The following is an 18,167-nucleotide window of genomic DNA, read 5'->3' on the forward strand; positions in this document are numbered from 1 at the left end:
ACGTGCTGGTCCCTGCAAACGTTACCTCGTGTAGCAAATGAATCTATCCATTTCTAACACAACGTATTGCACTCACTGAGTCGCCAACTTCCCTTGATGTACATATAAAAAACACAGCGGAATACGAAGACGAGGTGGGTGGGAAGCAATTTGAAAAATTAAAAAATGATTGGAGATTGTGCAGGATGTTAAACACCACTTCTGGTGGGCTGTGATGTGTAAATTAAACTGGATGGATGGCGCACAGTCGATAGGATTTATAGCATGTTGGTTAAATATGACAGCATCAAGAAAAGACTGTAGACATTATTTCCATCGCTGAGAATTTCCTTTGGGCATATAGTCTTGTGAGATATTAAACCTGGCTGAATAAACCCATATAATAACATGGAGCTGAAATCAATCACTCACACTACGGTACAGTTCACAAGTCAAGCAACAACTATAGCATCTTTTTGGCAAACCTATAGCATATTTTATATTGTTGAAAATGCAAAGTGGTTTTAATGGTTCTTTTTTTGTTTGTTTGTTTTAATTGAGTCATTCCATCTGAGTTAGGAATATTCAGTGCAGTGCGCTACTTTCATGCGGAGTGAAGAGGCTGGGCCAGCCAGATTACATTCCCCCCCCTGAAGAGTGAACACAAGCAGTGGAATGAGCACGGATTAGAAAGACGTGCATTTACGTGAATGCTAGATTATTATTATTTTTTTAATGCTGGCCAGAAAAAAGAAGTCTAATTTTTACAAGACAAATATGCCTTTATAATGTGTAACAGTTATTTAGTTAGTATTTGTTTCACATTCAGCTGTTTCAGTTAATGGTGGCTTTTGAAGGTGATGTTTGGTATTGCATATAGGGGGGCTGTAATATATATTAATTTATAAACATGCCCGTAATAAAAGAAAGCAGATAAAGGGGGGATGCAGACTGCATATATATATATATATATATATATATATATATATATATATATATATATATATATATATATATATATATATATATAATCTTTTATAAATAATATATAATGTGGTTAACCCTAAGGAACAAGCGGTTTTTTTTGTTTTGTTTTTTAATGGGATCTTCCCACAGTTTTTTTTTTTTTTTTTTGGCTGTAGTTGACTCTCTAACTACACAAATTGACTAAAAATCGATTTTTTACAGTAGCATGTTGGAATTGGTGTCCTTTTTATAAAGTACTTCAGAAACCATATAACTTTGCTTTTTTTTCAACACAATATTGTTGTTTTATTATTTTTTTAAACGTTAAGTATTTTTTTTATTATTATGTATTCTGCTTAGAGATAAATGTATACAAATGTGTTACTGTTTGACCCGAGGGACCTTACAATACTTCCTGAAAGTTGAAAAATATTTATGTTTGGGCAAATTACAAGACATTGTTTCACCTGAGTGATTGCAATGACATAATACATGTTTATTCTCAGGGTCTTTATAAGCAATAATGGACACTACTCTCGATTATTTTATCTAAATAAATATTTATAAATAAAATAGTTCATCCATTCCATTATTATCAGTAATAAGGAGAAAAAAAACCTATCTGACAGTTCATGGAATATTGCTTATAGCCACTTGTTTCTTGATATTTATAAGTGTTGTAAAAACATTCAAACACACAAGATAAAATAAATGTTTTAATATTGCTGTCAAATACATCTGACCGTGTTTTCCCATTTTTTTCTTCGCTGTAAACAAGTTTTTGTGTCATGTTTTGTTTGTGGTGCTGAAAATTCCTTTTAAAAATGAAATGCCCGTCTCGGTGACGTCACACGAAAAAACACACAAGCAGCCAGTGAAATTCAATTCCTCCCCTATTCAGCTTTAACAAGCTGTACTGCAAATGATGGTGGCCCAGCAAGTCGAAGAAACAAAGTGCGTTCTTTATCGTGTTTACCCGATCACGGGCCCAGAATGACACTTAACCACTTCAACTCCAGATGTAAAAATGAAACCCCTTCCCAGGTACCAGATTTTGAAAATAATAATAATAATGTTTTCAAACCTGTAATTGCTATGATGAATAAAACATAAATAAATGACTTAAACTGTGTTTTTCATTAACCCTTTAAGCTGCTGTGTACTACATACCCATATTCAATATAGAGATAAAAAAAATGGTTTTTTTAACAATGAAAACAAAAACGCTGCTAATAACGATAATAACAATAAGAATCAGTAAACAGTAATTATCAAATAAAAATCAAACAAAATCAAAACATGTGCCAGTATCGACTTGCTCTGTGCCATTTATTGAAATGTTCAATACAACAGAACCCGGGATTGCTTTCGTAACCACTGCACATTTTTCTTTTGTCTTTTCTTTTGTTTTCATTTTCGTAGCAGACCCTGTAGCTTTTTTACGGTGTCTGCTTCCCTTGTGTTGGAGGGATAGTCACAAATGCGTGTACACAGCTACTTTGCGCAGGCATTGTGATGGATCTGGCTTCCGCATTGCCTGTACCCAGTGCTGTGTTTTGATAGTATTTCGTCACAGCACTGCCATTTCAAACCAAACAGCTTTCCGTTTGCAGCTGGCTTACCTGTAAAGTAGCAGTATGCTCTTCTGTTTGTACAGTTTGTATTGTTCTTGGCTCCGCATCCTCTTCATCATAATCGCTGAGTGATAAGTCAGCATCACTGTCGCTGGTATCGAAATCCTACGAACCAACTTCACTCCCGTTGCTCATTATAGAAAGACCACGTACGTTGCCATGTTTAACTTTCGCTAAAAACTATATAAACTATAACTAAACAAATAAAACTAATAATAAATAAAAAAATAATAATTTAAAACACTATATATATATATATATATATATATATATATATATATATATATATGTAAAAGCTGAATGGCAATGTATCTCAGCCTTCTAAACACCCACAGCTACAGACTGGAATTGCTACATGACACACAATTGGATAAAAATGTCACCTGACCCTCCCCCAACTTTCATTGCACATTCCACAGTACTAGCACTGCTTTAGAGAATGAAACCTGAAACGCTAGACTGAGAAACCGATCATAGAATAGAATGGTAAACTTGACGTACGCAGGTACGGCATGGTACTGTAAGTGGGTTTTCAATTGACGTACGTGCGAACGTCATGGTGTTGAAGTGGTTAAGTATAATCGTGTTTACACAATCACAAGTGGTTTGTTGTGTTGCTTAGAACTGCGTAACCAAATTTTGGGAGTTGTTTGCGGACCACCAGGAGTTTACTCACGGACCACAAGTTGGGAACCACTGCTCTATGGGCAAGTGGAGCTCACTTCCCAGCCTTGGAGACGCGAAAGCACTGGACATCTCCTCAAGGGCGCTTCTCAGCGACCCAGAGGGAGACCCAAAAGCTTAAGACAACCAGTACAATTCAATTTCTTCCTGCTCAGACATTCTGTCCACTGTGCGCAGAAATCTATCATTCACTAACATGTTTAAATGAGTGCAACAGATACTTAAATACACATACTGTGCATCCTGTTGCTGTCTGTTCCTTACTGTTGTGACATGTATTTGTGTGTGATGGATAATTACGGGTCTGACATGAAGACACTCATCTTATTTTCTGACAACCTGAGTAATGTGTGCTGCCTGCTTTGAAGGTACTGAAGTAGGATTGAAGATTCCAAACAATAGCCTTGTTAGAAACGGAAAATGATTCTGTTTGCAGCTCAATTTTGTACAATTCACCAAAAGCACATGGATGTAAGCATCCTTATAAATGTGCTTACCATGACTAATATGTATACTTAAAATACTTTCTATTTATAGGTTATTTTGATTTTCTCTCTCTTTTCTTTTTTATCACTCAGACACGCCATGTCTGTGGAGCTGCAGCATTGTCTGCTGCTCAGTCTGTCAGGTAGCTGTATTACAAAGATAAGTCATCACACTGAAACTAATGTATTTAAATTGTGCAAGCATGTGCAGAAATGTGCTAGCCAATGCAATTCACCAAGGTCTTAGCAACAGAGACTATTTAACTAATGCTGCACATTGAGTCGTAGCAAAAACAAATTTGGTAAAGATAGCAACTGTCAGCAGAAAAAACCTGTGAATACCAGCTTCTAATAATCTCAGCTATATTGCGTCTGGGTCTTACTTTGGGATTTTTAATTATATAGGTCTGCCATAATATATTTATATTTCCTATTTTGTCCAGATCATTTTGAACAGTATATTAATGTGGGTTTGTAATAAAACGCATGATGTTCTCAGGAGATAATTTTGTGCCTTACTGTTAAGAGCACTTGCATTGTTGAAGAATTTATGGAACTCAGAAAATGGTGTTTTCAGATAAACATTTAACAAGCTTATACTCCTTTTACTTCCTCGATTAAACAGAAGATTAAAAAAAAGACTTTACCTACAGGTGTCAAGTTTTACATAAAAACAGAGGACAGCGCATCATATTGAACTTGATACTGAAAAATCTTCAACTCAGAATGGCTGCAAAATACCAACAAGACACAAATATTTAAGTGACTTTCGTGTGTGTTTTTTTTTTAAAATTTAATTACATTTTTTATAGAACTTCGTTTGGTAATATTTTCTCATTTTTTCACATCAGTAATATGAAAAAAATAAAAATGTCCAAAAAGTAATTATCAGGTTATGTTAAGTTTAGGAGGTTCCTAAAATCACTTCAATAGACGATAGCCTAAAATCAAGACACAAAGTATGTGTCTATAAGGGCACCACTCTGTATCATAACTCAATCGTCTACTATGCCATATGAACGCTTTGACAAGCTTACATTTTTTTCATATACATTATTACAGTATATCCAGTTGCTTAACTGTATGTAGGCCTTGTTGAATTAAGGAAAGTGATTTACGTACTGGTAATTATGCGGTGTTAATTGGCAGAACATACAGTATATGTATAACAGTGACTGTAATTATTCTAAAGATGTAAGAGGTCTTTTGAATTGACTATGTACAAGTAAACTGAAATACTCATCAGTTCTTAAAAAAAGACCAAGCTGACAACTAATACTGATTTAAACTAAAGTAGGGCACTCATTATATTATAAAAGTAAAAATAATTACGAAAGTAAAATAAGCAATTACCGTATCTATTTCAACAAATTAATTAATAGTATTAATTAAAGTAAAAAAATGTCTTCCTTGCTAACAGAAAATGAACATGAAATTTAATTAGTTTAGAAATTACTCTATGTGCACTGCAAGCAAAGCTTTTAAAAAGTAATCAAAGTATGGCACAAATAATATTCACTTGTGGAAGCAATATTCAAGCTAACCTGGTTTAGATTAGTTTCAATAGGGTCTATTTTGGCAAATGTAATCAATATTCCAATTAGGATCACAAACCCATTAACGGTTTTTGCGTGTGTTGTACAACAGTGCTGACTGTAAAATGAACAGATTCCAGATATGTAAAGAGCAATAGCAGGTGCTCCAAAACCGTTAGGTCTATATTTTGAGCAGATTCTGTTTTAGACCCAAACCCTTTAGGCAACATTCTCCAAAACAGACCTAGGGGAGCTTCATGCTTGACTTGGCAAAAGCAAATTACAAATACTCCTATGGCTAGTTTCACAGACCCCGCTTGGCAACAGTCTTGGACTACCTAATGTTACATTAGGTAAGGTAGTCCAAGTTTAGTGCTAATCAGTCGTACATGTTCAACAAGATGTTATTAGGGGGCTTTCTGATTCTCTATAAGCAATGCAAGCACTCAGTCGGGCTGTTTTAAGATGTTTGGAAACTAAAGAATAAGTAAAAACACATACAGCTGCCTTGTCACTCTTCACATTGTATTTCAGCATTTGGTTGCAGGGGACTCAATTCCTGCTCAAGTGACTACCAAGTATACATTCTGTGCTGAAAAGTCCTGCAGTTGCCTAAATACCTGTCTTATATAATATTAACATTGAGTAAAGAAGAGGAAAGGGAGTGATCTTAAACAAATAGGGTCTACAGTACAATTGACACTTCACCTTGAATTAACAGTGAATTTCTGAGAAACCGAGAAGCTAAAATCACGTGCCCTTGTCATTGAATGACTTTAAACAAGCAGCATAAAAAATTGCATATGCAGACATATGTAGTGTTGTTTGGAAGGTGTCATTAGAAAAGCCTCAGCTTCAGCTCAACCTCTTTAAACTTTCATGAACAGAAAACTGGCCCATTCAAACAGTATCTTATTAATTAAAATGAACAAGTTGAGAGAACAGTCACTCAAGAGTACCTGCAGTAACTGGAGCATACCTTCTGTTGCATGGAATCTCTAAACAAGCACATACATTTGCATGAATTATTCACCACCTACCAGTATGTTTTAAACATATGAAACACTTACTGGTACATATACACAAGTCACCAGAACAAATTATTTCTAAAGCATTTGGAAGCATTTCTTGCAATCACCTGTCAACATGGATTTCTGCATTACCTATTATACAGGAAATAAAGCTCCATAAAGCCAGATACATTGCATGCTTAAAGACCACCATAGCACAGTTAAAAGTATACAATAGTATACAGTATTAAGCCTAAATAAATTGTCCAAGAATTATAGTAATCTTTGGAGAAAGACTACTTTGCACTAATCTACCTTAAATGATGGAGAATAAGCTTTTTTGAGATGCCCAATATCCTTGAACTACGTAGACAAAAGGTGGTGCAGTCGCTCCTAAAGGTGGATCTACACTGGAAGCGAGTGACGTGAGCAAATCATTTACAAATTAACTGGAACGTCTACAATCTCTAAGGACATGGGTGTCAGTGACGAAAGCACAATGAGCCGCATTCTGAGTAGTTCTGGTTAAAATAAATACATTTTAAAAAGTAGTGCTGGATTCTCGTGATTCTCGGCCGCTATCTTTAAGCATTATAGAAACTCAGTACACTGCAGTGTAAACAGTTTTGAAAAAAAAATACAATATTAAGTCTATGTAGGTGTTGTTTTGCAAGCGGTGACTTTCGCTTTAACTCTTAAAACTCAGCCCCATTCATTTTGGAGCGCCAGCGCACCAAAGGTTACGCACATATTACTCAGGCACCGTAAAAGCCACCTACCTGGTTTGTTTAAAAGTACAGACTCCTTGTCTCAGTGTGTGTATGCAGTACTCCTAACCAGAACTATGACTGCCTGAAGTTAAGCATCTCATCATGTGACAGAGTTCACAGCATAGGTTTGAGTCTATTGCTCCGTCATTGTAGCAGCTAGACTGAAAGGGGCGGTATCGTTGGAAAGCTTAGCAGCTGAGCTCCCCCATGTTCATTTCATGTTGAGGTTCAATGGTGCATTGTTTTTTTTTAGCCATCTATGATTACAATATATATAGCAGTGACCAAACATGAGTTTTTTGGACATGATTTTTTTTTTTTTTTTACATATATTTTCATCTCTACCATGTATAGTATGCCTGATCCTGTTGGAATTTACAAAATATGAAAGGACATTCTGTGGCCTTTCATTTGACATGTTACATGCATGCAGTACAAACTATCCAGTAGTTAAACATACATAAATGAAAAGTGAAAAACAGGCAGAAATAGGGCTGAGTGTAAAGAGATAAAAAAAGAAATGGAGCGCTGGTTAAAAAGAAAAGCACCTTTTTCTTCTGCTGCATGCAAAAACCTCACGTTCAGCAATGGCAAAAGCAATGGAGAGTGCTCTGTCTCACAGCGATGAACAGCTGTTAGGTCTCCTGAAAGCAGCTCATTTTAAAGCAACACCAGTGTGAATGATAATGCAGTAAAATATATATAGTTTTTTATATGCAAAACTGCCTTTTTTTGCCATTCCCCACTAAAATTTTAGAATCCCCCCATTGGCTGAAGTATAGGGGGGAAATCCCCCCAGCACACAAAAATGAAATTCAAGCCCTGATTTTTATATATATATATATATATATATATATATATATATATATATATATATATATATATATATATATATAAAACAAGTAGCTTTCGAGTTAAGGTGGGTGAAAGCAATAAATTAAAAAACTAATGGGTTGTAGGGAAATAAAGCATTACAAGAGCCAATCAAATCGCGTGAAAGTTGCCTAACAGCTTCTACATTCACAGCGTTTTAAAAGTCAAAATACAGTAGCTGCATACATGTTTCGCCCTTTTTGGGGCTCATCAGCATATGAATGTACTCAGTTTTCACAAAAGGATATTTTCATTGTCATAGCTTTTAATTAGTCCCTCCAGAAAAACCTGATTCTGTGATCACGGTAAAAAACACAGTATTGGAAAACTTCCAGCTCTAGTGGGCATTAATACACAGTAGATGCCTGCTGGAACGTCACCGCATCGCCTGTGAATCAAATTTAAAATCAATCTGCACAAGTAACTGCTTATTCATTTTGACTTGCTATATTATCATTTAGAGATATCGCTAAATCATCGCCAGATATATTTAAACAGAGCTTTAAATGCGATTCAAAACATAGATCATTTTCACAGGAAGTTCTTTAGAGGTATCTTAAAATTACTTTCTGTTCATTTCGAGATATCGCTAAATGATTTAGAGATATCTCTAAATGAATGGGAAGCTATTTCAAGATATTTCTAAATAACAGTTTGGCGTACCATGCTACCAAAACATTATTTAAAGATCTCTGTAAATCAATTTGAGATATATTTATTTTGTTTTTAGATATCTCAATTAAATTAAGATATCTTCAAAAGGGTTTATTTACAGATATCTCATATTCATTTAAAGATACCTGCAAATGACTTACAGAGATCTCTAAAAAGTTCAAGATATATTACAATGGAATTTGAGATATCTCTAAATGATTTCTTATTTATTTCTTAGCAGACGCCCTTATCCAGGGCGAAATGATCATTTGGCTATATATTTAAGCTTAGGGCCGGACCAAATCAAACCCTGATCGCTCTTGCGAAAGAGTGTTTATACGATAATATCGCTAGTTTCCATATCACATTTTCTTTATCCCGAAACCAACATTAGCCATTTCCAATCCACGAAAGGGGTGGAGAGAAGTTTCACAGCAGTAGGAGGGACCGCCGAAAGCAACATGAAAACAGCTGTTGACCAATCCCCAGCCGGGATTTGTGACCTTTTGAAGAGGCGGAAACAAGGAGGTAACATGCGAAAAGGCAGAGGAAGACAGCCAGGGCAGAAAAAAAAAATCTGTGTTGTACTACTGTTTCGTTTGAATATCAGTGAATGCTATTACATACAACTACAACTAGTAGTAGTGATAATAATAATTAACAATAATAATAATAATAATAATAATAATAATAATAATAATAATAATAATAATAATAATAATAGTTTGAAAGAAAAAAAAAAACACACACACACACTTGGCAATTACCATCGTGCTGCATTGTTCTGTCACTGTTCTGTCAATGAAAGCATGCTACATTGTTTTCATGATTTTTGTAAAAATACATACAATACCCTGGATTGTGTCAGCACCATGCAATGCCAGCATCCTTATACCCGACTGGCACGGTGCTGCCCACAGCCCTGTTGTGCACAAGGCTGCATAGTAGGCTATAACTGCACAAGAACGAAGATAAAAAAAAAAGTTGTTTAACAAAGAAACTCGAGTATTATAAAATTAAAATGCTGATTAAAAAAAAAAAAAACTTGGGGTGAGTAGAACTTCCAAAAACCAACGTAACACTGTCGCCAGGATCAGTACCGGTACATATTATATACAATAAGAAGAAGTCGAATGAAATGCTAGCCAGTGCCGTGAAAAAAAAGAAAGCTGATTTTTTTAAACCGGACAGAGTCAGGTAGTTGTATATTATTATTATTATTATTATTATTATTATTATTATTATTATTATTATTATTATTATTATTATTATTTGTTCTATCGAAAAGCCAAAGCAAATTTAAAAACTTCATCTTGATGCTTCTGAGGTGACAGTTTGGCTACCTTTATAGGTATTATGTAATTTAGTTATCTACACAGATTTATTTGTTTCGAGGGGACCGCTTGGCATGCTGACATGGTATAGCCAAATTAAAATGTGTGCTCCCTTGTACTGGAACGATGGGCTTGTTCTTACATGACGAGAATTTGGGCTTCATAATGTTTCTGTGTAGGCCTACAAGTTGAAGTACTTTACGAGAGTAACCAAATGTTAAACTAAAAGTTAATATCTTTAAAGTGGTTAAAACATTCATACTTTCTTTATTAGTATTCTAGTTTGTTTACATTTGCTAGCCTTGAGTTTGTTCGAAGTTCAATGTAATGGAGCACTGTGCCTTTAAGAAAATAAATAATTTGAACAGAAGCAGGTGACGTCACAGATGACGTGAAAGTATGTCCATGGGCTCTAAAATAAAAATGTACCGTAGTCGTAGCTTACTACAAAGATAAGAAATAAAAGAAAATGCATCAAAAAAGCTTTACCATCACTGAAAGAGACAGTGCTCCACGCAAAGCTCTCCGTGACGAGAAAAGTTTATTGATTGTATCTATTAAAGAAGTAATGTGTATTGCTTTGTTAAACATTTAACTCGACCTGTGGAAAAAAAAAGTAGTAGTCTAAAGAAGAAAACGGTCTTGTGTGTGTTTCATTTAAGGGTGCAACAAACACAAAATATATTATAATAGGAATAATACATATAATAATATCTGATACTGTAAATTATTCATTTTAAATTCAGTGTTGTGTGCGTGTTCGATATATCTTGAGGCGTGTACTGTTTTTTTTGTGCAACTATCAGGATGTTTAGTGTTATTTTTTTTTTACTATTTGCTTAATACGCGATAGCTTTCGAAAACTTCGAAGTTGACTATAAAATCCAGTTCTGGGGAAGTCTTGCGATGTGATTTATAGCTGGAATTGAGTAGATTTGGTCGGGCGATAGCAAACCACTCCCCCTTCTCAACCCACTTGTAGTCACCAAGCAATAGCTGTTTTTTGAAGGGTGAAAAAAGGGCTTGTTTTGGTTCCGCAAGGTTTCGTTTGGAATTTTTCTTGTGTTTCATTACCGCAAATGCTTTCGCGTCCTCGTTTGCTAAGTGCTAACTTTGATTTGGTCCGGCCCTTAGTTCACATCTATTGGACAGCAAATACTAAACAAAGACACAATTGGTCAAAATGTATTTTATTATCCACCAAAAGCAGCCAATAAATACTTTGCACTAACGAAAGCAACCGATCCTGCACCCGCAACTGCCGAGTCAGCCAATCACAGCCTGTCAGTTCGACTGGTGCTCAGAAAGCATCTTTCAACAACAACAAACCAAGACAAGATTATTGTGCTGGGTGAAACAGGGATTTCAGGTATCAACTTGACTTACTAAAGTGTATAAACCAAGTAAATAAGCAGTTACATTTTTAGTTTTTCAAACTGCAAAAAAAATATGAAATGAGCTTTTCCAGCAAATTTGTAGCTTCTAAAGACTAAGTACAGCACCTATTTTGCACAGGCAGAAGGATACTGTACCTTACGTAAAGCTTAATTTAAAATGTTATTGGTTTTTTTTTGTTTTCTTTATATAAAATAAACATAGTGTAATTTTATATTTTATAAGCACAATAACCCACTCCAGGGACATATAATAAGACATATTGCACTATGGCGGCCTATGGACTTGCGCTTTGAAACAGTAGCTGATTTGAGTTACTAACTGTGACTTACTTTTTCTTAATTATTAATACTCATTAACACTATTTTTCATTGATAAGTCATTGCCGCAGAATTGGACAAGTTCTTTGTAAAAAAATACATTTTTCTCTCTGCAGTTTAAGACATTTTACTGCAGATTTCCATGGCGACTACTTAACATGCAAATGTACTCTGTGTAAGAATTCTGAAGCCAAGATGTGTAGTGCAGCTAAACACTGTGCCACTGAATACATAAAAATAAAATAAATTCATAAAGTAAATTACTGCTATATATTGGGAAGATTCACCATTCTTGTCAACATTTTGATTTTACTCACTGCTTTTTTGATAGGTGAGTTGACTTACCATAAATAAAGTAACAATAAATAAGTAATATTAAAAACAAGTTAAATAAATAAATACAGCCTTCGGAAATGCAAGAGCTGTGCTGCATCGTATATAAAGAAAGTATGGTATCAATAATGCATGAGACATCTAGAGAAAAAACACAAGAAACAACAGATTTTGCACTGTGCAATGTTCTCCTGAAATACTTCATTGTTTGGTTTCTTTATGTATTCAGGCATCCTGTGCATTACGCTCAACAAGCAGTAAAAAAAGGCTGCCTGATTTAAAAATACAGGAGGCAGCACTCAGAAATGCAAGAGCATTTGCTTGCAGCATGTCAAAAAACAATTAATAATTCATCAGACTGCCATAGAAAACACAAGAAACAACAGGGTTAGTGTTCATTCTTAGCAAATGTAGAATAAAAGGATTTACTTTACAATGTATTACCTTGCTGTGCTCACTGAACTTGCCATTATTCTATAAGTACTCTGAGGACATTACTTTAAACATTATATACCTATGTTGTTTGTACTGAAGTTCACATGGTGTGAGAAAGTCATTTTGGTGTTTAAACTGTAATTAAATCAATATGTTAACGTAACATTATTCATCAGGTTTCATTGGATTTTATGGTGCAAAATGAGTTCATTCTATAGGGTGATGCAAAACCTTTGGCCATAGCTGTAGGTCATAACCTAGCACAGTATGCCATGTAACTGCAGGACTGCAGGTTTATGATTTTAAACTACATTTAATAAACCAGGAAATAAATAAAAGGACAGTCATTAATAACAGCAATATGAACACACTAGTGGTTACGGTGTCAAATGGCATCTCTTACCTGCTTGTTGTACTTGTTGTTGGTTTGACAGCTGTACTCTGAACAGTGGTCAGATCCAATGGAAATGGTATCTCCTGTTCCGACAAAAGTGTTGGCAGGGGGCAGCTCCTGCACAGCCTGGTGCTTTTTCCCAGCAGTTGGTGACTGTGGGTGAAGTTGCACTGTAGGCAGAGGTGAGCTTGATTTGTAATGTCTTGCCAGGTCAGGACTCCCAGGGCCTCCATTCACAGATCGATAGTGCCCCATGCCTGGGCTGTCTGACAGTTTCTCATTGACACTGTCATATCGCTGTCCATTAGGCTTTGAAGCTTCAACGGTTACAATACTGCTGTACAGAGCTTGCTTTGACTTTTTGTTCTTTTTGTCCTTTTTAGGCTTTTTATTCTTATCATGCGGCTGTGGGGTAAAGAAATCTTCATGGTCTTTCTTACCAGCTTCATATCCGTTTTTATTCTTTGGTCTACAATATCGTGCCATGACCACAACCAGTATAATAAGAATTACAGTCATAATGCCAGCTACCACACCAATTACGATGCTAAGTCTTTGTTTCCCAAAGTCATAGCTGGGATCCCCTGCAATGTCTTGTGTCAAAGATGTGTGCAGGCTCTTTGAGATTTGGGCTTCCACAATTGTGGCATTGGACACACTCTCATTAACATACACATGGACAAGGGATATTGTGGATTGGGAAGGCAGGCCACTGTCATTCACTTGTACAACCAGTCGATGCAGACCATAGTGCTTTTTAGCTAATTTCCCTACCAAGGAAATGACACCACTAGCTGTGTCGATCTCAAACAGTTTAAATGGGTTCCCTCCGATCAGGTTATAGTTTAAATTAGCATTAATTCCTGTATCCCTATCAGTTGCCAATACTGTAGCAACAATCGTTCTCACGCTGCTCGATGGTGGCAGGAGGGTGTATGAATTATTACTGGGGAAGGTAAGAGTAGGTGGATTGTCATTTTCATCCATCACAAACAAAGATACTGTGGATGTAGCAGACCTTGATGGATCTCCACCATCAACTGCCTTGACTCTAAAAGTGTAGGTGGTCTTTTGCTCCCTGTCAAATGACATGGTGGAATAAATTGTTCCAGTACTATTTTCAATGGAAAAAATATCATCCTCCTCTTCAATGAACAGGCTCATTTCTGCATTGTGATCTTTGTCAGCATCCATGACTGTAACCATCCCAACGGGGCTGTTAGGTGGTAGATTCTCCTTCACATAAAAGGTGAAAACATCCTGCATAAACCTGGGCTCATTGTCATTTTTGTCTGCTACCTGGACCACGACAGTAGCAGATCCCTGGAGCGTAGGAATGCCCTTGTCTTTGGCAATCACTTTAAATTGATATATCTCAGTCTCTTCTCGATCCAAAATAGTATTAACTGTGATGTCACCTGAATCTGGGTCGACAGAAAATATCCCAGATACAGAGGAGTCGAGAGAATAAGCAACCTCAGCATTTTTACCACTATCTGCATCTATTGCAACCACAGTAACCACTCTTTCTCCTGGTGCATTGTTTTCAGCAAATGCCACCTCCACCACATTTTGACTAAATATTGGTGGGTTATCATTGGTGTCTGCAACCTTTACAGTCAATGAATTATTGCTGGATAAACTAGGACTTCCAGAGTCCACTGCTACAATAACAACACTGTACTCCTGTGTAGCTTCATAGTCCAATGGGGCAGAAGTGTGCAAGAAATATTTTTTTTTATTCTGTTCTCCTTCTATTTCACTTGCAGGTTTAAGCTGGAATGGGACATCCCCAACCACTGTGCACGTAACGACCCCATTTTCCCCCTGATCCCTATCTGACACTTGTACTAAAGCTATAGGGGTATCTACTACCACATCTTCTGCTACATTAGCTATCCCATCTTTTAAAGGTATTCGACCAATTTTCCTGATGTCTATTACTGGCACGTTATCATTTTCATCTTTGATGTTTAAGACAACTGTTGCTTTGTCATTTTTGGGGGGCTGTCCCCTGTCCCTTGCCATTACTGTGAAGCGCAGCTGGCTCACCTCTTCTCGATCTATGCGATGTAAAACACTTAACCAGCCTGAATTTTCATCCAATCGAAGCAGTCTGCGTACTGACTCAGTTGCTGCCCCAAATACATACTCTATTTGCCCATTTACCCCAACGTCTGCGTCTGTGGCTTTTAGCTGTAGTATGGGGGTCCCAGGTGAACTATTTTCTGCCAAGTCAGCTTCATAGATGCTTTTCTCAAAACGGGGGCTATTGTCATTCACATCGGAGATCAAAACTCGGAGGATAGATTGTGAGGATCTAGAGGGTTCACCACCGTCTCTGACACGCAGCGTTAGCTCATAGGAGTCCATCTGCTCTCTATCCAGTGCGCCTTTAATTATCAGTTGCGGTTGCTTTTCTCCATCAGTAGTGTCAGCAACTTGAAGTTCAAAAACATTGCTTCTCCCTGCCCCATCAGCATCAAGCCGTCTTTTGCCTGCATAGCTATCCCCGTTATCTGTACGACCCCCAGAAGCTCGTCTACCTGAATCCCCAGTATCCTGTATAAGCTCGTACCTCTCTATCCCATTCCTGCCAAAATCTCTATCAGTAGCTGTGGGCAGCAAATACAGTGTCCCTATAGGTCTGTTCTCTTCCACAGACAAAGTCAGTACAGGGGATGGGAAAGTCGGAGTGTTGTCATTTATGTCTAAAATGATCACCTTTCCCTCAAACAGATCAACCCAGCTTTGAGACGGACCTATTACAGACACTTCGAAATCTACGAAGCACTCATTTTCATCAAATATCATTTGGCACTGTGCTAATTTCTCTCTGTCGATCCTTCGCTCATTAGTGCTCAGCTCCCCGGTGATGTTGTCAATTTTAAAATAATCAGATCCCGATTCAAGTGTGAAAGTGACCTCGCCAGAACCAGCTACGATTCCTAGGTCTGAGGCTACGTTTCCTATCCGAACATCAGAAGGTCCTTCCTCTGCCAACCGATATCGCAGCACTTGCTTAGCTGCTGCCTGGGTCAGCAAAAGCTGCAGGATGAGCACCCCGTAGCACAAACAGTCCACTGCACCAATAGTCCTCATGGTTTTATACAATTATTTTGTTCGTAGCTGCAGTCTTGATTGGTGTTGTTGTGTGTTTTTTCTTTATTTTTTTTTACTGACAATAAATGCTGTTAAAAAAAAATCATATTGATACCTGTACTGGTACTTAAAATTATTTAGTCTCTTCTCAAAAACTGGGCTTAGAATGCATGCGACTTTAAACGCGTGCGTCTTCTTACAGCGTTTCATATAATTTACACTTTATAAAAAACAGTGGCATCTCAATAAACCTCCGTTTTTTTTTTTTTTTGTTAACGTTGTATAACGTACTTTTTTTTAACAACCTTACAATTAGCACTCTATGTTCTTGGAGCTGCTAGGATATTTATTTTTTTCACTTGAGCCGGCGTGTAAAAAAATTCACAAGCAAAGCATGCTCTGTTCATTCACTAACCAATTCATCCAAGTCCTCTGGTTTGTTTGTATATGCATACAAACACAAAAAAACTACTGCACCTCCAAACGCTTCTTCTGTTTTATATCCCAGTCTCGTATGGCAGTCTATACTTAATTTGCAGTTCCCTCTTGCAGAACCAAATCGTATTAATTCCAAACTAATGATACTTTGCAAAACACTTCGTCTTCTTACCTTGTAGCAGAATATGGGCAGTGTGTAACGTGTCCTTCCTCTGATCCAAGTGATCAGATGTATTTTCATCCAGTGCCTTACAATGCAAAAAAGCTTCTCTAAAATTGTACTAGCTGCTGCATATAACAAACCAACTGAGCTGTTTAAGTAAATGCTGGATAACTGTAATTCCAAAAAAATGCTGAAGACTTGTAGTTAAGATCCAAGAATTAAGCCGTTCCAAGTCCAGCATGCTGAGTCTGCGAGTCTTCACCTGCATTTGCACTGCATGTGTTAGCAATCTGTATCTGCAGCACTCTGAACGATTCACAAATGATATTGCAGTCTCTCGCTCTCTCCACCTCCTCCTCCTCCTTTCTGTCCCACTGCACGTAACCAGAGGTGAACTTGATTGCTCAGTTTAAAGGGTACAAGAAAGAGTACTGCTAGGGCTTATCCTTTTTTCTTGGTAATAAGGCCAAAACGAATCAAAGTGTGACTCAATGCCATGTGAACAAAGAAAATCCTGTCAGTTCACAAACGCCCAGGGTAGTAGGGGAACAGTAGTGTCTAAAATGTTAGTCTCTCTTGAAACGGGTGGCTGCAGTAAATATTTCCTATTAAAGAAATCGTCGATAATATGGATTTTTAATGTCACAGCGTTACATATTCCATCGCAGCATTTAAACGTAATTTGCAGAAAAAAGGAAAATCCAGAGTTGCTGAATTAGCAGGCAATGTCACTCTTACTAGTTATATATATATATATATTGTGTGTGTGCGCTTTTTTTTTTTTTTTTTTTTTGTCAAAAGTCGAACCAATATTGTTTTTTTTTCTAAGTAAAGCTGTATTTTCCCTTAATGTTAAATCTAATTTCAGAAATCCATGGCTTTTTTTTTCCGAAGCAGAATTAATGTTCAGAAATGTGCCAGCAGCCTATGACTGCAAGGTTACTTTTCATCTAATCCAGCAGCAGTAATGAAATTCCAACGTATGCAGTATTCCAGAGATACCATTGCAGTCTACGCACAAGCACACCTACTTTCTGAAGTTAAGCACTCCGTTTAAAGGAAAACAATATATATTTTTTTCAACTGATTTTGTTACAATTAAATACAATACAAAACGAATACAATGTACTACAACCACATGTAAACTGTGTGATTCAGTAATATAACACCCGCTTTGTAGACTCCAATTTAGCACAAACCTTTAGCAGACGACCGTGCATTAAAGTCCATAGTTTATATTTGAAATAACGTCGAATACGTGCATCACATATTACATGGTGGGGTTTCCCATCGCCGACGCTGCCAACCCTAAATCAGCACAATAGGTATAACCTTTACATCAAGAAATCCCAGTACAGTATGTGCTTTATTTCGTACTTAGACTTCTGTTTTTCTCAGGATTTTAGTATTATTAGCATTCAAGAGACAACTGCATCTTTGATGTCCTTGCTCTGAGGCGCCCTCTGTTGTTCGATCTCATATATTTTAATTTATTTTAAAGCAATTGAAAAAAAAAAAAAAAAAAAATCCATGACTTTAACTCGTCGAGGTCCGGTTACCATGAAATCTTCTCAGAACGTGTCCCCAGTTTGATAGCAGAGATCAAAAAGTGATGTAAATCTGCTACAAATTAGAAGAACAAACCTTACTCTCTTGAAATCAA

At 36.6% G+C, this 18,167-nt stretch overlaps 1 protein-coding gene across 4 annotated transcripts in view; it reads right to left on the minus strand.

Annotated features, from left to right (window-relative positions):
* Positions 1-17,890, minus strand: part of pcdh7b (protocadherin 7b) — a 162,417-nt gene extending 144,527 nt beyond the window's left edge. For 2 of the 4 annotated variants that reach the window (XM_059006486.1, XM_059006487.1), the window contains exon 1: positions 12,811-17,890. In XM_059006486.1, coding sequence (XP_058862469.1) covers positions 12,811-15,903 — 3,093 coding nt within the window. In that variant the 5' untranslated portion in view covers positions 15,904-17,890. The remainder of the gene's footprint in view (positions 1-12,810) is intronic. The other 2 variants (XM_059006485.1, XM_034014934.3) reach the window with 2 other exon arrangements.
* Positions 17,891-18,167: the final 277 nt, after the last annotated feature.

The sequence above is a fragment of the Acipenser ruthenus genome, chromosome 2, assembly GCF_902713425.1.
Source record: "Acipenser ruthenus chromosome 2, fAciRut3.2 maternal haplotype, whole genome shotgun sequence".
In the NCBI taxonomy this organism is placed as follows: Eukaryota; Metazoa; Chordata; class Actinopteri; order Acipenseriformes; family Acipenseridae; genus Acipenser; species Acipenser ruthenus.